At 44.9% G+C, this 24,567-nt stretch overlaps 1 protein-coding gene across 4 annotated transcripts in view; it reads left to right on the forward strand.

The window, feature by feature from the left end:
- Positions 1-24,567, forward strand: part of EZR (ezrin) — a 201,076-nt gene that overhangs the window by 69,332 nt on the left and 107,177 nt on the right. For all 4 annotated transcript variants that reach the window (XM_033937964.1, XM_033937965.1, XM_033937966.1 and 1 more), the window contains one exon: positions 23,241-23,324. In XM_033937964.1, coding sequence (XP_033793855.1) covers positions 23,241-23,324 — 84 coding nt within the window. The remainder of the gene's footprint in view (positions 1-23,240; positions 23,325-24,567) is intronic.

A 24,567-nucleotide genomic window follows, 5' to 3' on the forward strand; every position in this document is an offset into this window, starting at 1 on the left:
TATGTCTTGAGAAATGAAATGTATCTTTATAACTACTACCACAGTGTCCCGCAAACTTTGTCGAGCCACAGCACACTAAATGTAGTGGCTACGGCTTGAGGCATGGGCAAGTGCATGGATGTTGACGCGATGACATCCGCGCATGCGCAAAGGCTCTCCAGACGGGCCCTGAGCTGCCAGTGAGGGGTGCCAGCAGGGAAGACGCATAGAGAGAAGGAAAGGCGCTTGGTGCGGGCTAATTGTATACAGGATGTGCCTCTTGCCATGAGAGGCACGTCCTGTAGTCTGTCAGCCGGCGCCTGTCCTCTTCCCTAGTGTCTCACGGCACACATGAAATCTCAGAAGACACACAGTTTGCGATACGCTGTTCTACCACAAAAAATATTCTCTTTGTCAAGCACTCTACAGACACCATTTTTACTGGTGATACCCTTTAGCAGCTTTTTGGTCTGCAAGTCCACTTGTTCTCTGTAACTATTTATTTATAACTTTGTAACAGTTTTATAACTAACTCTATGTTGTACATGATGTTGAAGGTCTAATTAATTCCTGAGTCAGCCTCATCAAGTCTCCTATTAACACCTTCACCATTTGATTGGGAATAAAGTTTGTATGTCCAATATTGGCGGATCCCGTCCTATGAGCACCAAGGTTTTTTTCCATATAAAATATGTATACTGATCTTGATTGCCTTTGCCATTTTCAGGACCCAAGACTGCGGAGTGCTTGGCAAGGGCATAGATGCAGGTGGGCCTGAGCCAAAAAATAGGTGGCTCTGTGCTCATCCAGACCCATCTGTAGCTATGCCCTTGTAGACCACTATCACAAAACAAATTAGCATATTTTTTGCACTATAAGACGCATCTGACCATAAGACGCTCCCTAGATTTAGAGGAGGAAAACAAAAAAAAAACTTTGTGAACCAAATTGTATACTAATATATACCCGGCACCTTTAAATTCCGTCCCAGCCCCCCACCCCCATCAATCATCACTTTTACATGCCCCCCCACCCCACCCCCGGCACCTTTAAATTCCGTCCCAGCCCCTCGGCACCTTTAAATTCTGTCCCAGCCCCCACCCCTTCCAATCAATCATCACTTTTGCATACCCTCCCAGCATCTTTAAATTTTGTCCCAGCCCCCCCCCCAGCTGTACCTTTAAATTGTGGTAGTCGCTGGATGGCTGCTTGCTGATTATGTTGGGGCCAGTGGCGCACAAGCGCGCTAATGCCTGGGCCCGCGACACTTCCTGATTGTGGTGGTCGCTGGACTGCTACCTGCTGATTACCGGTAAGTAGGGGCCAGCGGCGCACAAGTGCACTGCTGCCTGGGTGCGCGCCACTTCCTGAATGGCTGCCATCAGTTCTCACGGTACTGACGGCAGCCTTTCAGGAAGTGGCACATGCCCAGGCATTAGCATGCTTCTGCGCCACTGGCCCTGACATACCGGTAAGGCAGCCATCCAGCGACCACCACAATCGGGAAATGTCGCAGGCCCAGGCATTAGTGAGCTTGTGCACTGCTGTTCCCAACATAATCAGCAGCAGCTTTCCAGCGACCACCACAATTTAAAGGTACTGCCGGGGGGGGGGGGGGGTATATTCACTTCATAAGACGCACCCTTATTTCCACCCACTTTTTTGTGGAAATAAAGTGCATCTTATGGAGCGAAAAATCCTCTGTAATAAAAATCTAACCCGCGCATGCGCAGTTGAAACAGCGTGATCCCTGCCACCGTGATTTGTACTTCCATGCCGTGTTCCATTTGCGGCTTGCGGCGGCTTGTGCGGTGTGCATCAGCTTGCGGTTTCCATTGGCATGCGGCATGCATCGGCTTGCGGAACATGCGGCGGTGAGAGCAACGGCAGGAGGGTGTCCTTCGAGGTGCTGTGAGACGTCCGGCTGCTACTGCTGCACAGGGAAGTGAAGGGGGAGAGGGAAAAGGGGCTGCTTTGGTGGGGAGGGGTGTGCTGGGGAGCAGGCAGCAATCTTGGTTTGCTCGGGGGCCAGAGAGAGATTGGCAGGGGGCCAGGGAGAGAGACAGACAAAAAGAAGTGGAGGGGGAGAGGGAAAAGGGGCTGCTTTGGGGGAGGGGTATGCTGAGGGGGCAGGCAGCAATCTTGGTTTGCTTGGGGGCAGAGAGACAGACAGACAAGGGGCCAGGGAGAGACACAGACAGAAAGAATGACAAACAGACAAGGGGCCAGAGAGACAAACAGCCAGCCAGCCAGTCAGCAGCCAAGGAGTGAGAAAGAAAGAAAGACAGACAGCGGCTAAGGAGACAGAGAGACAGAAAGAAAGACAGACAGGCACATCTATTCTAGCACCCGTTAATGTAATGGGCTTAAAGACTAGTATAGTATATTTATCTAACGAGGTTATGTCCATTAACTCAATGTAAACTAATTGCAATTTTGAAAAGTGCAGCTCTTTGTAGAACCATATTCCCTTGCAACAGAAGCTGCAACCCTGTGGTCCCAATGCATGTCTTCTAGAAGGAAGACATGTAGTTAACTGCATGTTATAGTAACATAGCAAATGACAGCAGATAAAGACCCAAACGGTCCATCCAGTCTACCCATTAATTATTCTAATTAAAAATACATGATTAAATTAACTTGTCTCTTCTTTGATAGTTCTGGGCCATAGACTGGAGGCCACCTGGTATTGTCCTATGTTCCAACTGCTGAAGTTGCTTTCTAAGCTCACTCCAGCCTATCCAACCATCCTGTTTGCAGGATATCTACTGTAAAGTCTGGCCAGTAACATCCTCAGGTTCCAAGTTAGTGGAGTTCCCCACCGATGCCCTTCCCAGCCCATCCTACACTGAATCACCATATATGAGACATGAACTGTACAAGTCTGCCTTAGTTCTTTAATTGATACCATTTGTTTTCTAATTAGATATTCTCTGTGTTTATCCCACACTTTTTTGAATTCCATCACTATTTTCCTTGGGAGGGCATTCCAGGGCATCAACCACCCTCTCAGTGAAAAAGAACTTCCTAATATTACTCCCAAGTCTTCCTCCCTGTAACCTCAAGTTATGCTCTCTAGTTTTACTATTTTCACTTCTCTAGAAAAGATTTGGTTCTATATTAATACCTTTCAAGTATTTAAATATCTGTATCATATTTCCCCTGTCCCTCCTCTCCTCCAGAATATACATGTTTAGGTCTTCCCATCTCTTTTCTTACTACTTTTGGTTCAAACCCCTTACCTTTTCCTCACCTTCCTCTAGACCACTTCAAGTCTTTTTATATCCTTTGCCAGATACGACCTCCAAATCTGAACACAATACTCCCAAGTGTGGCCTCATCAATGACCTGTAAAGGGGCATTAACACCTCCTCAGGGCTTGTAGATATCCAATATGCATACACAGCTTGAACAGTTGTCTCAAACTGTGTATGCATATTGGAAGTCCATAAGCCCTGAGGTAGTGTTGCCTGATTCAAGGGAAAAAAATTTGATTTGATTCGATTCAGCCTATTGAATTGATTTTTCGATTCGATTCGATTTTCCTGCACAATTGGGTGTTTTTTTACAAACATCCTGGTGGGTTTATTTTATAGGCTCTTCAGCCCCTTTGCCCTCTTCTACCCACACTGGTGCTGTGGTGTAACCAAAATAAACAAAAAAGACTTTTCCTCTCTCTTTCTGTTAAATCCTAGCTCACGTTTGTGGTCTAACACCAGCTCTGGCAGGATACACATTTCAAATCTGACATATTGTAATCACAAAACAGAAAATAAAATGATTTTTTCTACCTTTTGTTGTCTCGTCATTATTCAAATCATGTTGGTCCCAGGCTCTGGTTGTCTAATGATCAGGGTCTCCTTCTTTCTCCGTGCTAACCATCCATCTAATTATGTTTTTTTGTATAGAACTGTCCTAGAGAGCTAAAAATTGTGGAGCTCAATTTTCCAAATCTTGGAGGAAGGAGCAGATGAGCTAGGCTAGGGATCTGACAACTAATTGAGAATCAGTATGGGAAACCAGTATATAGTTGAGGGTTCGCCTAACCCTAGAACACACAGTAATAGGACTTGGCTTTACACCGAGCTTCTTCCTGCCGCACACATAAATGAACTTTCTACTAAACTATGACAAAATTAACATCCCCATCTTCTGCAACCACTTATAGGAGAGCAGCTGTTAGAAAATGATAAACATACACCTCTTGGAGAAGTCAGATAATGGCCAAGCCCAAGTAATCCTGAAAGGGAAGTGGTGGGCTCGAGACAGATTTCTCTACTTTTTTGTTGTTGTTGTTTTAACATCTCCCCCTCTTCATCCCCTTGTAGAAACCGGGGTGGGGGTGGGGGGTGTACATGGGCCTCAGGCCTCTGAGAAGTCTGACAGGTTGGAACGCAGATGGGCGGGGGGGGGGGGGGACCGCTTGACTTTTGTTGACAGCAGGACAGGAGTTTCTCCATTCCACGGGGGGGAGATGGAGACGGTCCAGGAGATGCATTCTCTTAAAGGGTGAAGGGGTGGGATGGCGTGAGTAAAGTTTGTGTCTCTCACTCCTAGAAATCCTGGCTTTATCTTGCAGTGGCATACCTAGCATGTGTGACACCCGGGGCCCATCATTTTTTGGCACCTCCCCCCCCCATCTGTACGAAAAACATGATTTTTAGTAACAAGCCACACGTCACATATGAGTACCTAGGAAAAGGCAGCATCTTACATACTGCAGTGAGAATTACAACAGCAATACACCCATTGTAAAACTAAACAAGCCAGATTAATACAGATCAATCCTGCAGTCAATCCTAACAGAAAACCATGCCTTTCGAATACACAGAACATAGAAAACACCTTCGCCTAGTATGGAATAAGTAATCACAAACTTACCCCTCCCCCTTTTTCAAAACTGTAGTGTGGATTTTAGCCACGGTGGTAACAGCTCTGACGCTCATAGAATTCTGAGCATCAGACTATTACCACCATGGCTGGCGCTAAAAAATGCTCGTATACAACCTAAAACTAGTTACCCCAGCAGCATATAATATAATCAGGAAAATAGTATATAATAATGCTCATACTGGACAATACATATCTGTATTAGAGGCCCAACATACTTGAAGGGCTCTGGCCTCAGAATCGGAGCCTACGCACAGCAGTGAATCACAAACTGAGAAGATCCGCGTAGTTTATACAGCTCCTGCTCCAATCATTGGCCAGTAATTTAATCTTTTTTTTTGAAAAAATTTTTTATAAAGCAATTTAATGAAGCTAAAACCCTTTCAACTTTAAAGGGGTATTATACATATGTAGTAGCCAGGATTTGAAAAAATGTGAGACCAAAAAGACTTATCTCAGAACTTGACTTGTCTTTATACCATGTTCAGTCACCAGTGTCTAATTTACCGACGCGGCCACGTTTCGCGGGAATTTTTATCATCCGCTGCGTCAGGGCCACCAGGACACTCAAAATCACAGGCTCACTAAAAAATCAGAAAAAGAATTAGAGCATTCACACTTTCAAAACCCACCAAAACACATAACAGTAAACTAACACTCACATCAATTCACTCGATCACAGATTTTTAAAACCGTATCAAGATGGCAGCAACCACAATTTTATAGCGTACTCGTGACGTCATAACGTAACAACACGCACCCACGTCATCATTCATTCATCACAATATACTCTAATAGAAATGTTGCCATTCAAACGATCTATTAAGGCCCATTGGCCACAATGTATCCAGCCTGTTAATCCAGCGCTGTTCTCTTTGAGCCAGATATCTCCTAAAGTCCCCCCCTCTCCTACCCGGAACAACCAACTCCAAAATTAAAGCCCGTAAGGAACCAAAATCATGATCTTTATCGATACAATGTCTCGCTAATGGAGCCCCAATTACCTTATTCTTGATGTTACTTTTGTGCTCTGTAAGTCGTGTAGTGAATTTTCTGGATGTCTGCCCCACATAGATTAACTCACAGGGACATTTTATAATATATACTACACCACAGGATTTACAGTCAGACGTGTGTCTTAAGGTGTACTCATTATTATCTTTAGGATTACAGAACTTATTAGTGCACATCATAAGACCACACATCTGACACGTTCCACAGGCCCTGTGACCCATCCATACAGTATCACATTCAGCACTAGAAAGCATAGAGGGACACAGAATTTCTTTCAAGTTTCTAGTTCTCCGAAAAGCTATCCTTAGATCGTAAGCTTTAAAAGTGATTTTCAATTGAAGCTGTCACAGGGCCTGTGGAACGTGTCAAATGTGTGGCCTTATGATGTGCACTAATAAGTTCTGTAATCCTAAAGATAATAATGAGTACACCTTAAGACACACGTCTGACTGTAAATCCTGTGGTGTAGTATATATTATAAAATGTCCCTGTGAGTTAATCTATGTGGGGCAGACATCCAGAAAATTCACTAAACGACTTACAGAGCACAAAAGTAATATCAAGAATCGATAAAGATGCAGCGTCGCTGATGATGTCATCAGTGACGCGGCAGAGGGAGGAGAAAGCCGCGAAGAAGCCGACGCTACTGGAGGTTAGGTTTGCTGCTCTCGCTGGGAGGGTGGGAGCGCGATAGGGACCGGGCTGGCTGTGCACCCCCCCTAAGGCTGCACCCGGGGCGGATTTCCCCCCCTTGGTACGCCACTGTTACCTTGTTCCTTCTACTGTACTGTTTGTGCGCAAGACGTGGAATGGTAGCGCGAGAAAGAGAGAAACCGAAGTCGGCGGTAGCTACAAAAACATGGGCACACTATCGCTTTCAGCTTATTAACCAACAATCGCGGAGTTCGTTTTGAGTCTGTCCAGGTCTCTAGAGCTCTTCCTGTTTCTAAGTTCATCCCCACTTTCTCACCTTGATGTCCCCCCCTTCACTACCACCATGGAGTACCTGACAATGTTTACTGGCAAGAGCGTCCACTTGCTATGCGGTACGGCCAGACTATGGGGCGGTTCCGCAAGGTCCACTTTCGGGATCTGCTACAGGAGACAGCCCTGCATGGTGCAGATGCGGCCGAAAAAGCATTCGCATCCCCGGGGGTTAAAGGTGGTGGTCATATAGGCACTGCTGGCGGGGCATAAGCTTGCTCTAGGGCTGCTGTGATAGCTAGTTTCCATGCTGTCTGTGCTGTAGAGTGGGAGGCCAGGGGGGAAGATGCTGCAGCACTTCCAACTGACCCTCCCCCCTCACCCCCTAAAGCAGGAGCAGCAGCGGCCGGCCAGCAAGAGGCAGCGCTGCCACTTCTGCTTTAGGAAGAGAGGGGGGAGGTTAAGTCACCGAATCGGGAAGCCAATTTTTTTTTTTTTAATGAATCGATTCGAATCAGTTTACCTGAAGTGAATCGATGAATCGATTTGAATCGGAAATCGGGCAGCACTACCCTGAGGAAGCGGCTTGATTCCATGAAACATTGGCTATATGAAGGACTCCTTTAAAATAATAATCCTTTAAACAGTTTTTTGTAACATTGTTAATAATCTTAGTTCCAACAAGAGAACTATTGTGGCATAAAGTCACTTCTAATGGAAGTTTTTTGCCGATGATGTGGGTGAAGGTGGTATGAGCAATAGGGCTCAACCAAAAGACCTGAGGCTTTTTCTTTCGTTAGATAGAGACTCTTAGCCTTTGTAAGTGGTGTTTTTGTACTTAAATGATATGTAACTACTATGGCCCTTTTTTTAGATGTTTTGGACATCTCAGAACTAACATTTAGAGATATACCATATTTACTCAAATATAAACCAAGGTTTTTGGGCAAAAAAAGGTCCAAAAATGGGGGTCTCTGTTTATATTCAAGTCCCTCTAATGACTGGCACTCTGTTTTCATCTCTCCCCTCCCTTCTGACAATCAGTATGCCTCTGCCCCCCACCCCCTGCAAATGGCTTTGCACTTATCTCACATGCTTCTTGCCCTCCTTCCACAACCCTTCTCCTATGATGCTGCCCACCAGCCCCCGCAAATGGCATCACACTTAAACTGCACACTGGTGTTCCTCCTTCCACAACCCCTTCCCCAAGATGACTGATGCTGCTGTCATTAACTGGGCCCTTCCCCCCCCCCCCCCCGACTGAAATTGCACTTACCTGTGTGCTCAAGGCCTGCCGGCTCACACACTCTTCATGAATCTTGGAGGATCACTGGCAGCTTGTTTAGCGCAGTTAAGTGCAATGTCAGTTGGGGTAGGGGCCGGTGTATGATGGCAGTGTCAGTTACCTTGGGGGAGGGGTTGTGGAAGGAGGGAAAGTAGTGCCATTGTCATCATGGGGGGAGAGAGGGAATGAGTAGGACACTAGCGCTGGTTATCAGGTGAGGTGTGGAGAGCAGAGAGGCCAATGGTCATTCAGAGGGAGGACAGTAATGTCATTGGGGTGTGGTGGAGAACAGAAGCACTGGTCTTCGGGGGAGGGGGGAACAGTAGCACTACAATGGTCATGGAGGTGGGGAAAAGTAGCACAGATGGTCATTGGGAAGGATGGGAGAAGGGGACACTAGTGCTGGTCATCAGAAGGGGGGGGGGGTTGAAGGGTAGAAGCTCCAATCTTGGGGGATGGAAAAGACAGCAGCATCATTCACTGGGAGAGAAGAGAGAAGGACAGCAGTTAATAAATATGTTAAAACTTACAACAAGGACTATTGATAATGTGTGTACTGTCTCCACTTTGTATTACTTCATGTATGTTATTACATAATCATATGTATATACTATCATGATTTGTACAGTTAAATGGTAAGTCTGTTAATTTATATCATAAAATTAATGAAATCTATTTCTAAAAATAAAATAAATTCCAAGCTGGGTCGTCTCTTATGGCCTGCTACCATTACAGATTTTCTCCTCTTAAGGAGAGAATAATTTATAACCTCAGGCTATAAAAAAATAGGCATCTAATTCAGATTTCAGAAGGGCAAATGATATCTATATCCAAAAAGATATCCTTGTTGTTTAACCTTATTTGACACGTTCAGGTTACAGAAAGCTGTTGTAGTTGAGCAGGTTCTCACTGGAGGGATTAAGACAAGTCACCTCCTTAATTCTCCAGTGGTTGCTTTCCCTCTTCCTCGCTCCCCTCCACAAATGTGAAAGTAGTAAGGGATATGGAGTTGTATGACAGCTGTAGGAGCTTCGGATGTTCATGGTACTAAATTCTTTTTTAAATTAACTTCTGTGCAGCATTGAGGAGTAACCTAATGGCTAGGATAGTGGGCTGTGAACCAAGGGACTCGGGTTCAAATCCCACCAGCTATTTGTGTTTTTTTTTTTTTAATTTGTGAACCTTCAAGGGACAGGAAAATACCTACCGTACATGAATGTATAAGACTTTCTCAGCATTGCCCAGATACCATTTGGGTAGTCCAAGATGATATTTAGCAGCCACTGAACATCTCCTGCCTTATTAAATTGCTTTCAGTACCAGGCCCAGATTTTTTTTTTAACTTAAATAACTTTTTATTTAGCTGAAAAATACTTTTGATAAAAGTTTAAAAAACAGAAACCCTAATTGTGATGGTTATCTTTGCAGAGCATCTCCATATCTTGGCAGCTATATATAATTTATTTATTTATTCAATTTTCTGTACTGTTCTCCTATGGGAGCTTAGAACGGTTTACATGAATTTATTCAAGTACTGAAGAATTTTTGCCATTGAGCTTACAATCTATCTAATGTACCTGGGGCAATGGGGGGGATTAAAGGGCAAATTCTATAAGAAGTGCCCAAAAGTTAAGCGCCTAATTAGGCATTGTTCAGTGCGATTCAAGTACCGTATTTTCACGCATATAATGCGCGCGTTATACACGATTTTACAAACCGTGCATAAACATGCGCGTTATACGCGTGAACGCGTTTTACAACTTTTTTTTTTACATAGTTCCCCCCCCCGATGTCCGATTCACCCCGCAGGACCGCTCGCACCCCCACCCCGAAGGACCGCTCGCATGCACCCGCACCCCCACCCCGAAGGACCGCTCGCACCCCCACAGCCTCCCGACCCCCCCATCATGGAGAAGCTTCTACCGTTGTCCTGCTGCTTTCGTCTTGGCGGTCCTGGCCCTTCTGTGAGCCCTGCGTCTGCGCTGCTTCCTCTTCTGGCGGTCCCGCCCTTTCTCTGACGTCAGAGAAAGGGCGGGACCGCCGGAAGAGGAAGCAGCGCAGACGCAGGGCTCACAGAAGGGCCGGGACCGCCAAGAGGAAGCAGCAGGACAACGGTAGGAGCTTCTCCATGATGGGGGGGGGGGTCGGGAGGCTGTGGGGGTGCGAGCGGTCCTTCGGGGTGCGGGTGCGAGTGCGTGCGAGCGGTCCTTCGGGGTGGGGGTGCGAGCGGTCCTGCGGGGGGGTGAATCGGACTTCGGGGGGGCATCAGGGTGGGGACAGGACTTCAAAGGGGAGAGGAGAGTCGGGGTGGGCGAAAGGAGAATCGGGGCGGGCGAAAGGAGAGTCGGGGCGGCCAGAGGAGAGTCGGGGGCGGGCGAGAGGAGAGTTGGGCGGCGACGGGAGAGTCGGGGCGGTGTGCGCGGTATATAAAAATTTCTTTACATAAATTAGTTTCCCGCACACTATACCCGTATGCGCGTTTTACACGGGTGCGCGGTATATGAGTGAAAATACGGTAAAATTGGGTGCTGTTTAGTGAATCAGGCTGAGCGGCACCTATTTTGGAGGCAACCAATAAATAGGCCAGCTCTAGGTACAACTAAAAGTTAGGCGCCTAGCTGAGCGTGTAAGCACGCTTAAGAGCAGTGATTCTTCAACAAGGTGCCTAACATGTAGCCAAGCCCCACGCCTAACATGCATAGCGCCTATTTTTTTGAAGGCCGCCTAAATTTTTAGAGGCGCCTTGTTACAGAATCTTACTTTCTTGATAGGCGCCTATGGGATCCTTTTACAAAGCTGCGCTAGTGGTTTTATCGCACGCACCGGATTAGCGCGCACTATAGCACGCAGTAGCTGTAAATCTACCGCCTGCTCAAAAGGAGGCGGTAGCGGCTAGAGCGTGCGGCAATCTAGTGCGCGCTAATCCGCGCGTTAAGGCCCTAGCGTGGCTGATTAAAAAGCTTAATTGAGCTTGTTATTCAATTTAGTTAGGCGACTATCTAGTTGGGCGCCTCCGAAATAGGTGCCTAACTTTAGGCGTTGGTTACAAAATTTGGGCCTAAGTGACTTGCCCAGGGTCACAAGGAGCAATGTGGATTTGAACCCACAACCTCAGGGTGCTGAGCCTATAGTTTTAATCACTGTACCACACTCTCCCCTATAAAGTCTCATTTTTCTTGACACCCAAATACACCAAGTTTTATAGGAAGACACTGTATTATTCTGATCATAGTGTTCCATGAGGACATTCTGGCGTAAATTGTAGGCTCTCTTTTTGCTAGTTTATCATACATTATTTTATTGAACACAGGGCATTATATATAGCTATAGTATTAAGCTATTTAGTGCTATAATTGCTGAGGAATAGTGATGACGTGTTAGCGTCATGTTGATATCAGTATTTATTCATTTATTTTGCTATAACAATGTTGATCCATTTTGATTTATAATGTGGAATAGAATTTCATAGATCTAGGTAAAACTAAAATTTATCATATTTCAAATTATGTTCAAATCTGTTTATCCATGTTTCTGTCTGTAGTTCCTCAACAGTTAGATATTCTTTTGCCTTGCTCTGTAAAACATTCTTTTGTATTGAAAGGATCATACTTTTTATAGGTTTCACCTTTTGATGAACTACAGCATGTACGATCCATAAAAATGACACTATACAAGCATGAAATTTGGAAACCCATGTTTCAGGTTTTTTTATTTACAAGGTAACTTTATTGAGGTAATGAGATATTACAAAATACAGTGGAACCTTGGTTTACGAACATAATTCGTTCCAGAAGCATGCTCGTAAACCAAATTAATCGTATATCAAAGCGAGTTTCCCCATAGGAAGAAAGGGAAACTCGCTTGATATGTTCCCACCCACCCCCTGAGGCCAGCGGGGAGGGGGGGAGATCTCCGAGAATCTCAGAGAGAGCGAGAACCAGAAGGCCTTGAGCATGCGCAGATGCTCAAGGCCCAGGAAGAGGCAGGAACTTCTTTCACCGGCATGTCCTGTGGGCTGCATGCAAGTGCCAAATGGAGGGTAAGACTGTATGCTGTTCGGGCGGGGGGTGCCGGTTCACGTGGGGGGGAGTGATGCCGGTTCTCGGGGGGGGGGGGGGGTGCTCGCAAATCGAGTCAATGCTCGGTTTGCGAGACAAGATTTGCGAGAATGTTTTGCAAAACACTCGCAAACCGAGGTTTGACTGTACTATACATACTCGTATTGCAAGACCTTGCTTGTTTAGAACAGTCACAACACTCCTTCAGTGTCAGAGAGAGAGAGAAGAACCATCGGCTCAGTTGTGATGATGTGTGTATACTATATGTACTCGTATTGCAACACCTTCCTTGTATATCAAGTTAAAATTTAATAAAATGTTTTGCTTGTCTTGAAAAACACTTGCATACCAAGTTACAGTACTTGCAATCCAAGGTTTTACTGTATTTTGTATTAAAGTATTTGGGTTGTGGAGTTTCCATTATTTCTTATGGGGAAATTCACTTTGATATATGAGTGTTTTGGATTACAAGCATGTTTTCAGAATGAATTATGCTCGCAAACCAAGGTTTTACTGTACCTTTAATTAAAAAAATATTAGTGTGAATAACCTCAAGTCTCTATCCAAAGACCAACCAAGGATCCCCTTCCTACCTCCTCCCTCCCCTTGGGACCACCGGCAAATGAGAAAGAAAAATCCAAAAACGTATTAAGAACCCAGTGCAATCAGTGACTGCCTTATCTTCTCCCACTTGGACAAAGCCCGTCTCTCCATGTCTCAAATGTACCAAAGCATGTTGTACCATTTAATCAGTGCTGGGCAACAAGGCTGCTTCCAGTCTCATGCATTCTCTTAAGACAGGCAGCATTAAAGTAGTGCTTAGCACACTAGTGGCTTTCCCTTCAGACTTCTGGGACTGAACACAGGTTTAAAATTTTTATTTTATGCTGGTTGGGGTTTTTATTATTTTACTAGTCTTTAAGCCCGTTACATTAACGGGTGCTAGAACATATGTGTGTGTGTCTGTCTTTTTTTCTCTCTCTCTCCTTAGCCGCTTTCTTTCTTTCTGCCTTTCTTTTTCCTTGGCTGTCCATCACCACCCCTTGCCTGCTCCCCCTGTCCATTTTCCCTTCCTTTTACCTCCACTGTGTCCACCACCACCCCTTCACTGCTCTCCTTATGCAGCACAGCCCTTCTCCCTTTGTTTTACCTCCCCCCTGTCCAGCAGCACCTCTTTCCTTCTCCCCCTGTCCAACATTAGTCCTCCGTTCCTTTCTCTTCACCTCCCCTGTTCATCAGCATCTCTTTCCTTCTCCCCCTGTCCAGCAGTAAGCATCCCTTCCTTTTTTATCCTCCCTCCTCCTTCTTATCCCTATGATACTCTTACCTTGCTCTGCCCCTGATCAGAGGTTCCCGACAGCTGCCCAGTTGCACCCATTGGAAAAGTTCCCACTGCCGCATCCCGCACCCCTCCTGACGCGGCTCCCGCTGTCCTTTCTGTGTCTCTGTCCCTGGCCCCCTTTGCCTGTCTGTCTTTCTGTGTATCTCCCTGACCCTGTGTCTTTCTTCTTTCCTTTCTGTCTCCCTTCCTCCCTCTGTCTGTCTGTCCAAAGCAGCATTCCATCCCCCTCCATTTCCCTCCTCCCACACCAGTTCCCTGTGCACCTGCCCCTGTGTCTTTCTTATTTTCTTTGTGTTTCCCTTCCTCTCTCTGTCTGTCCAAAGCAGCATTCCATCCCCCTCCACCCACACCAGTTCCCTATGCACCTGCCCCTGTGTCTTTCTTATTTTCTTTGTTTCCCTTCCTCTCTCTTTCTGTCCAAAGCAGCATTCCTCCCCCTCCATTTCCCTCCCCCTCCATTTCCCTCCCCCCACACCAGTTCCCTGTGCACCTGCCCCTGTGTCTTTCTTATTTTGTTTGTATTTCCCTTCCTCTCTCTGTCTGTCTGTCCAAAGCAGCATTCCCTTCACCTCCATTTCCCTCCACCACCCACCAGTTCCCTGTGCAGCAGCATTAGCGTTTCCTCTACCCCCCCTTTCCCTTCCCGCGATCCGGACTACAAAGGTGGTGATTCCAGCAGCGCTTGCATCAGTCTCCACACGCTGCTTCGGGCCCTTCTACTGCCCTGATTTACTCTGGCACGTCCCTGATGACATCATCAGAGACGCGGCAGAGCAAATCAGGGCAGTAGAAGGGCCCGAAGCAGCGTGTGAAGACTGATGTACACGCTGCTGGAATTGCCATTCGGGCCCGCGGGAAGAGAAGGGGGTGGGCAGCAAAGGAGAAACGGAGATCGGCGGCGGCGGCAGGAGGAACGGAGAACATTGTCTGGCTGCGGTCCGGCTTGTGGAGGCGATAGGCTGGTGACGTATTAGCGCGCATGCGCACTCCTTCGGCCACAGACCTACAGCGCACAGAACACGCAAATAGGAGTGCGCATGCGCGGCTAGCTCTTTATTATATTAGATGTTTATACTTATTATATTAGATTTATTTTAAGGGCTTGGTTTGTGATATGGTATTTTTGGACTTAGTATTTATTTTTCTGGTGTTATTTTATTTCTGTGTTTTCCTTGGTTTTTATATTGCAACAGTGTTTTTATGTTTTTTTTACTCTGCACCTCTTTGAGCAGTTCTTTGGTCTGGAATGGCAGTAAAAAATAAATCATTAAAACACAAACAATTCTTTGCCTACATGGTCTTCCTCTGAGCCGTGTCCCCTTACAGTTGGTGGAAGTCTGATACTGAATGATCTGCTTCAACTGCAAACGGGAAGAAAGTCATAGCTTCACAAGCTTCCTCCGGACTCTTCTGGCAGAGTACTGAGGCCTTAAAGAGGGGATTCTCCCAGATGTCTACCACCATCTTCTCTCTGTTAGGAAGCCTAGCACTTTAGCACCTCTCTACCAGGGGGATCTTAGAACTGATTTCAGTACAAACTTAGGAATGTTTGTACAAGGCCCTGTACTTCCACCTGCTAATAGAATTTAGAATACAATGCCTTCTCTGTTCTAGCACTTTCTATATATAATGGAATTATTCTTTGATCCTATACTTAATTCTGTTGTAGGGACAAGGGTTTACTGTATAACCTGCAGTTTCCAATCTAATCTAACCTCAGTGTTGGGAACATTTATCAAAGAGTCTAGTAAAGGAAAGGATAGTGAAGTGTCTGGAATCCATGATTAAAGGCAGTACATTTTTGCTAACAGATCAAGCACTGGATATGGTTTATTTGGATTTCTGCAACATTTTTGAAACTGAACATCTTAAGGCCAAGCCTCAGTTGAGAGGCTGCTGTATTGCAAAAAGCCAAGTCTCAAGAATAAAGGAGAGAAGCAGTAAAGATAAAACGAAAGAATGGGAAGAGAATGTTTGGATTTAGCTCACATCTTTTTCAGATGTAGAAGGGGGTTTCTTTATCTCCAGAGAGTTTACAACCTAAGGAACTCTTTTACTAAAAGACATTGAGCCCTAACACACACTCAGCATATGAAAAATAGGGTACTATTAAATGCATTAATGTTTTATGATATTTTGCCTATTAGCTAACATACAAGTTAGTGCATGCTATTAAAAAAAAATATATTTTGGGAGTGAATGTGTCTGGGCAAAGAATGGGTGTAGAAACTACATATCCTGTAGGTATCCAGTGAGTGGAAAGGCTGTGGGAGTGGAGGACTAATGCAGTTCTAGTTACAGGGAGTGAGGCTGTAATCTGGTTGAAGTTTCCGTGCTGTAGAATAGGTTCTGCTTGTGATGGGGCAGAAGAGAAAAGGAACAGCCTTCAATGTTCTAGTACATTTCTAGGGAAATAGTAGTTCCAACAGTCAACATAAACAGATTTCACTATAACATGAAGGGCAATTCTATAAAGGGTGCCTAAATATAAATGCCAATTGCAAGCAGTAATTTGGGTGAAGTCAAAAAATTGGCATTTATGCACATATGTGCTAAATGCTATTCTATAAAATTGGTGCATAATAGCAAATGGGCTGTACTAATGGATGAAGCATGTGTGTGTCATGTACGTTCCACTTAGCATTGTGCGTACCTTTAGAGAATAGTATCAGATACATATGTTCTATGCCTACCATTGACCTAACGTAAATCGTTGTGTCTAAATTTCTGTATGCCCAAGCATCTTTGCACTACTATCCTGTAGTGAGATAGGTATGCCTTAACATAGTAAATGACAGCAGATAAAGACCTGAAAGGTTCATCCAGTCTGTACATAAGTTATACCCATTAAAAAATACATGATTAAATTAACTTGTCTCTTCTTTAATATTTCTGGGCCATAGACTGTAAAGTCTAGTATTGTCCTAGGTTCTAAATGCTGAAGTTGCCATCCAAGCTCACTCCAACCATCCCGTTGTTTGCATGATATTTACCTTAAAGACTAGCCAATAACAACCTCATGTTCCAAATTAGTAGAGTTTCCATCGATGCCCACCCCAGCCCATCCTACATCGAATCACCATAAATGGGACACAGACCATGAAGGTCTGTCCAATACCAGTTTTAGTTCTTTAATTTACATCCTTTGTTTTCTAATTAGAGATCCTCTATTTTTATCCCATGCTTTTTTGAATTCCACCATGTCCCTCGAAAGGGCATTCCAGGCATCTACCACCCTCGAGAAGAATAGTTTCCTAACATTGCTCCTAAGTCTTCCTCCCTGTAACCTCAAATTATGCCCTCTAGTTTTACCATTTTTTCTTCTCTGGAAAAGATTTGATTCTATATTAATACTTTTCAAGTATGTAAACATCTGTATCATGCGCATCGCGAGCTTTGCCCTCTTTCCCTTTTAGGTGGGCGGTGGGAGAGCTTAAATATCTTGGGATCTTTCTCAGCGCTGATTGGGCTGTGGTCTATCGAAGCAACATTGTGAATCGTCTTGCCCAACTTCGGGACGCTTGCCATCGATGGGGCGACCTCCCCCTGTCGCTTTTTGGTCGTATTGCCTTAGTAAAAATGGTTCTGTTGCCCAAGATCCTTTACCCTCTACAGATGATCCCCTTGTGGCTGCGAGCGTCTGAGGAGAGGGCCTACAGGTCCTTTGTTGGCTCTTTTATCTGGCGGAACCGGAGGGCCCGTGTGGGGTTTTGGAGACTTACGCAGAGCAGAGCTCGGGGTGGTTTAGCGCTCCCGGACATCCGGCTATACAATGTCGCAGCCCTGATGCGCTGGGTGCATGAACTATATACGCTGGGTTCCCGATTTGCCCCCCCGAGATTGTTTGATTCTTGGGTGGCCCCGTACTGTGCACTGGCTTGTCTTGATATCCCTAGATGGCGACGCCCCAGGACGGGTTGTAATTCTCTTTGGCTAGATCCGCTGAGGCGTGCGCTGCTCTGGTGGCGGCGCCGGATTGGGGGGGGATCGCGGGACAACTGGGCTTTTCAATTTGTGAGGGGCAACCCTGAGTTCCCACCGGGTGTCGGTGTGGCACGCGGCCTGGAGGCTAGTTTTGGCGCGTGCTTCTGCTTGGGGCATGTTGCGGCATCGACATCTGTGGCGGGGACATTCCCTCCCCTTGCTGACCTCCGCCGTCACTGGTCTCTCCCTGATATGCCTTTCTTTGCTTATTTGCAGTTACGGCATTTTTATGAGGCCTATCGAAAAGGCGCCCCTACCGGCCATGGCTTCCTGAAGGTTGATCACATTTTTCTATCTCTTCCTACCTCTCTGAACTCTCTTTCTACTTGGTATAGGATGGCCCGGGAGGAACGACCGGATCCTCGGCTCCTTGGCTTGGCTTCTCAATGGGCTGAGGAGCTCGGGGAGCCGGTCGGGGTTGAGATGTTGGTTGCATGTTTTTCCAGCATCCCTCGAGGGGCACGGAATGTTTCCCTGCAGGAGATACAATTCAAAATACTACACCGCACATACTTTACTAGGGTGCGGGGCAGGAGGGCGGGCCTTTGGGGATCTGATCTATGTGTTAAATGTCAGCGTATGCGTGGCACCCTTGTACACATGTTATTGGAATGTCCGCAGCTGGCAATTTACTGGAATGGGGTGTTGGAATTTCTGGCTCGGGTTGTGCAGCTGCCTTTTCAGTGGTCTTACCTACTTATTCTACTGGGGTGTGAGGGAGAGGTGCTGGACCAGGGCCTTAGCTCAGAGCACTGGCGTTTTCTATACACCGCTCTTTTGGTGGCTAAACGTGGAGTGCTCCGTCTCTGGATGGATGTCAATGCACCCGAGGTGCTGATTTGGAAGCGTTCCTTACTCGAGGTGGCTCGCTGGGAGCTCCGCGTTCATCCAGAGCCGCTTTCGGCGTCCCGGCGCCTGTACCGTTCTCTATGGGATGCCACTATATTGGAGGTTGGCTCTTTGTGAGTGACTGTGCATGTCTTGCCCACACTCACTTTCACTGAACTGGGGGGGGTGGGGGGTATATATCTGCTTACTTGCTGGATTGGATGGTTGTTGGTATGTGACTGTGTGGATTGATGCGACTGGGGTGTGATTGGAGTATGGTGTGTATGAGCTGGATGACTATTGGGGTTTCTTTCTATGTACTTAACTTGGGGATTCTGTTAATTGTAAAACGTTGACTTGTACTGCTCAGCTTGTGTGTATTATATGCCTCTTGCCTATGAGGACTGAGTTGGGGTGGTTTTTGTTTGGCTTGCCCTCTTCGGGGCCTGGCGGGGTTGACTTTCCCCCTCATTTACGGGGGGGCTCCCCTGTCTGATTTGATTCGCTGTTTTGTTCACTCCCAATCCTGTCTGTAATGCAATGTTTTTTCTTGGCTGTGCAGTGCTTTTCTGTTTAATAAAAATTATTTCAAACAAAAAAAAAACATCTGTATCATATCTCCCCTGTCCCTCCTCTCTTCCAGAGTATACATATTTAGGTCTTCCAGTCTCTTCTCATACTTTTTTTTGTTCAAACCCCTTACCATTTTCATCGCCTTCCTCTGGACCACTTCTAGTCTTTTTATATCCTTAGCCGGATACGGCCTCCAAAACTGAACACAATATTCAAGTGTGGCCTCACCAATGACCTATCCCTTCTTCTGCTGGTTACTCCTCTTTCTATACAGCCTAGCGTCCTTCTGGCTACAGCCACCGCCTTATCACACTGTTTTGATGTCTTTAGATCCTGAGACACAATCACCCCAAGGTCCCTCTCACCATCAGTGAGTTCCCTCGAATTTCTATCCCCCCATCATTCTGCTCTTCTTCGCATTGAATTTTAGTTGCCAGATGTTAGGCTTTTCTTCTAACTTTTGCAGATCCTTTTTCATGTTTTCCACTCCCTCTGGGGTGTCCATTCTGTTACAAATCTTGGTATCATCCGCAAAAAGGCTAACCTTACCTTCTAACTCTTCGGCAATGCCACAAACATATTGAAAAGAATCGGTCCTAGCACCGAACCTTGAGGCACTTCACTACTCACCTGACCCTCTTCTGAGTGAATTACATTTACCGCCATCCTCAGACGTCTGTCTGTCAACCAGTTTCTAAGTAAATTACATCCAAGTTTATTAAAAAAAATTTGATGCAACATTTATAAAATTGCTAAGTGATTTCCATAATAATAAAATTAGGGGTAAACAGACAACATGAAATAACTGACATCAACATTACTTACTTGAGGCTCAGGAAAAGAGGGATAGAACTACAAAATTATTATAGAAAAGAAGAACATAAAAGGGCTAACAACAGTAGGGCTTGGGGTTAAAAACAATTTCAGCCTAGTGACTTATGCGGCACGTCTTTGATCCAATTCTCTGATCATCCAGTCAAAGAATTCAATCAGATTCATTTGGCACGATTTACCTTTAGTTAAACCCATGTTGCCTCAGATCTTGTAATACCTTTATAGATATAACACTAAACCCACTTTTTGTTATTCTTACATTTAGGTGCCACTCTATAGGATTACCCCATAGTGACTAAAGGAATTGCAAAGTTCAGTTGTGGATTAGGAATTGGTTATCGGATTTAAAACAGAGGGTAGTGTTAAATGGTCATTTTTTCTCAATGGAGAGGAGTAAACAGTGGAGTGCCACAGTGATCTGTACTGGGACCGGTGCTATTTAACTTATTTATAAACGATCTGGAAATTGGAACGACGAGTGAGGTGATTAAATTTGCAGATGGCACCTATATTAGTAGGTGTCCTGATCTAGGCACCTACCGGTAGGTGCTGATTATAGAATCTTTTTGAAGGCGTCATCCTTGAGTGCTTTGTTTTGTTTACCTTGTTGAGGAAATGTTGTCTGGATATAAGGTAAATTGGAGAAAATCAGAGGTTTTGCCTTTAAATGTTCATGCTCATAGAGGTTTTTCATTAGTATGGGAGCCACAAAATTGAAGTGATTAGGAACTTGGTATGGCACACCAGTGGAGAGTACGTTAGAGCTTAATTGTGATGCTCTAGTTGCTGTTGTTGATTAGTTGCTAACTAATTAGTCACCTTTATATTTGTCTTGGTGGAGTTGGCTTGAGGTGATCAAAATGGTGTTGGCCCCTAAGTTAAATTATATTTTGAGTATGATTCCTATGCCTTTCTCAGACTCATTATATAAAAGTTGGGAAGATAGGATCTCAGCATTTTCTTTGGAGGGGTAAACATCCAAGAATTTCTAAGCATAATCTTAAATTGCTTATTCTAATTTCAAGTTGTATCATTTTGATTATACGTGACGGCTGCTGTGGTGGCTTGGTTTTTGCCAACAGGAGATGAATGTAGCCCTCGATGGTTGCAATTGGAGCGAGCTATGGTGTTCCTAATCCCTTTAAGAAATTTATGTACCATGCAGGTTTCATAGGTGGTATCTTTTTCTTCTGTACTGCAGGCTGCTCCTTGGGTGTTCCAATTTCCAGCAGATGGTTTGCATTTGACTTGGCCAGATACTAACCTTGTTTCTTTATGGCATAATTCTTATATTAAAATTCAAGGGGCTATGTTCAGTTGGGTTGATAGGCAAGATAAAGGCATTTGGAATGTGGTCCAGTTTTTAATGGGAGTGAGTTTAAGTCTTTCAAGGAACTGAGAAGGGAATATGGTTTGGATATGTGTCAGTATTGTTGGTTACATCTCTAAATTGTTTGATCAGGTGTGGAAGGGAGTCACTGGTTGATATGATTTTTGTGTGGGATTATTTAAGCAGAATAAAAGAGCTTCTTCAGACTACAGAAAGTTTAAATTCTAGAGTGATGCTAGATGTTCTGTTTTGGAACATATCTGGTAACATGAATTAGGAGAAGTTGTGGGGGTGGAGGACTGGGCAGGTTTTTGGATTGGAGTCAGTCGACCTGTTCTATCTGCTTACATTATGCGATCCTTGTTTTATGTGGCTCATTGTGCTCTCTGGACACCATATAAAGTGTTCTGATTGCCGATGGGTGGGTCTCAGGTTTGCTTGTCTTGTGAGTCTGAGGTGGGGGCTCTACAACATATGTTCTACTTGCTCAAATGTGAGACAGTTTTGGTGTTCTATATGGGATAAAATTGAAAGTATTTTTCATCTTCACATTCCTGGGTTTGGAGGCCTTTAGACGTTTGTCAGACTTCTATATAATTTTAATTGTAGTTTTGCCATTGTGGGGAGTAAGACAATTGTTCACAGATGTATGTGTTCAAGATAAAAAATTTTGAACTTAGAATCAGGGCCAAAAAGCACACTGCAAGTCGACTAATTTATTCATTAGACAGCTATAACTTAGTTAACCCTCTTAGGGTTCCTTTTACAAAACCTTGGTAACAATTCCCATGCGGCAAATGTGATGAAGCCCATTCACTTCCTACAGGCTTCATCACATTTGTTGCCCCAGGAATCCCTTCCACAGTTTTGTAAAAGGGGCCCTTAATTTGGAACTGCATTGGCTCTCAATAGCTGCCAAGATTCAATTTAAGGTAATAGGTAATGATTTTTAAAATCTTGTATGGTGAGGCTCCTTTTTATGTGATGGAATTGGTCTGTTAGTATTAGGTAATAGGTCTGATCAGTTAAGGGAGCAGTTATTGTTAGGCTGTCCTACCATGGAAAATGTTAAATTTACAAAACAGCCCCTCTCTCTTCATTCTCTTATCAAGCTGCTTTTGTTTGGAACCTTTTGCCATCAGAAATAAGAAAAAGGAAATATCAATATTTTAGAAAGATGCTTAAGACTCTTCTGAAAATTTATATTATCTTATGGAAATTTGATTTTTAAGTTTACTGTCATTGTTTAATTGTGTGAATTCTTGGACTAATGGTTCAATTAACCTTGATATTATAACTTTCAATGAACTAATTTAATGGTATTTGCAGGCTATAAGCTCTGTATAACATAACATGCACACATATACCAACATACATGCCCAGACACATTTGCATTTACATGCAAAGTAGTTAGAAAGAATTCCCTGAGCCATGCTTTGTACATTTTTCTCTACATGCTTTAGAACAGGGGTGTCAAAGTCCCTCCGTGAGGGCCACAATCCATTCGGGTTTTCAGGATTTCCCCCAATGAATATGCATGAGATCTATTAGCATGCAATGAAAGCAGTGCTGCTGAAGCTGCTGCTGGGGATCCCTCCCTCCCTGTCTGTTGGCCCACTGTACCACCCCCTACCCCCAAAGCCGTTCCTATTACTTAGATGGAGCTGGACTCGCTTCATCCTCTCCACAGCAGCAATTCCGTGCAGGGAAGGCGTGTGCAGCAATTCACACGTTGCACGTAGTTGACCCACAAGCCTTCCCTCTGACATTGGAGAGAAGGTTCTGGGTCAGCTACCTAGTGTGTGAGTCGCTGCTTGCGTCCCTGCATGGAGTGCTGTTGGGGGAGGAGGGAGCCAGTCCAGCTCCAACAAAGTAACAGGGTCAGCTTCGGGGGTAAGGGGTGGTGCAGCGGACCGGCAGACAGGGAGGGAGCGGCTTCAGCAGCGGGCGGGCAGGGAGGGATCACCGATGGCAGCAAGCCGCGTACCCCCAACAAGCAGTCCATGTGCCCCCAAGGGCACGCATACCACGAGTTGAGAAACACTGCTTTAGAGCACCAGAGAATCAATGTGTGTTTATTGGCAGCAGGTATAATGCTACTCAGAAATCAAAATTAAGACTGAGTGAACTTAAATAAGCATAATGTCAAATTGATGTTCTATTTATATGTATTTCTAATGCTTTTTTTTTAAATTGCAGATCAATGTTCGAGTCACCACTATGGATGCAGAGTTGGAGTTTGCCATCCAGCCCAACACTATAGGCAAACAGCTCTATGATCAGGTGAGTGAGGAATCATTCCCTCTCACTTCCTTCCTTCCAGTCAGGTAGCTCTGACATGAAAGTGGCCTAATAGTTTTCTATTGGGTCAAAAGTTCCTGATGCAGTAGGAGAGTATGGTGCACTGGTTAATGCTACAGCCTCAGCACTCTGAAGTTGTGGGTTCTTACCCACACCGCTCCTTGTGACCCTGGGCAAGTCCCTATTGCCCCATGTACATTAGATAAATTGTAAGCCCACTGGAACAGACAGGGAAAAATGCTTGAGTGCCTGAATAAATTCATGTAAAATATTCTGAGCTCCTATCGGAGAATAGTATACAAAACTGAAATAATTAATAAAACTGAGAAATTTTATGTACTGTTTTCATGCTGACTTATCCTTCAGGGAAAGCTGACAGTATGCCAAGGGGAGAGGTGGCAAAGCAAGGCGAGTATGTCATTGGGAGGGTAGAAAGGGGGAACAGAGCAGTGCTCTGGCAAGGGGGGAGTAGAGCAAAACAGAGCAAGATGAGATAGAGCCCTGGGGTTTGGAGGGGGCAATAAAAGCTGAGTGTGCAATGGGGATTTGAGGGGCCAGAAATAGAAGGATTGAGGGAAAACTGAGAGTGTACCTTGGAGATGGGAAAGGGGCAGAGACAGCTGGGTGTGCCACTGGTATGGGTAGAGATCAAGCTTGAGGGTAGGGGAGAGCTACAATAATAGCTGGATAGAGGAGGTGACATAATGAGAGGCTGAGGTATATGTTTTGGGGGAAGTAGGAATAAGAGTTGGGGGAATGCAAGCAGAAGACTTTGGCGGCAGAATTAGGGGTCTTGCTGAGAGTTAGAACTGCAGTTGGAATGAGAGATGGATTGGGGGAGATGGAGCCTGAGGAGGGAAAAGGCAGGAGGGAAATTCAAGCCTTAGGATGAGGAAATTATGTGCAAAAACACTACCAATAACCAATATAGAATTTTGCAGAAGTTTAAAATATTGTGCACAGAATTTTCAAAAGTTCTGCATGTTCTATAGTACACCTGAAGTGATATGAAGGGATTTCAATGCATTCTCATCTCTATAAGGGGGTTTATTTCCCCCTTTTCAATCTGTTGCATGTACACTTGAGTCTTGTTGAGATTTTCTTTTTTTTTATACCGCTTGCTTATTTACCATTGTTCCAATTTGTGCTCATGGCATGATCAGTAAATCTTATTCAGGTACAAATCTTTTAACTGGCACCTAGTTCAGACAGGCAGTATTTTGCC

This window comes from Geotrypetes seraphini, chromosome 3 (assembly GCF_902459505.1).
Source record: "Geotrypetes seraphini chromosome 3, aGeoSer1.1, whole genome shotgun sequence".
Taxonomy (NCBI): domain Eukaryota; kingdom Metazoa; phylum Chordata; class Amphibia; order Gymnophiona; family Dermophiidae; genus Geotrypetes; species Geotrypetes seraphini.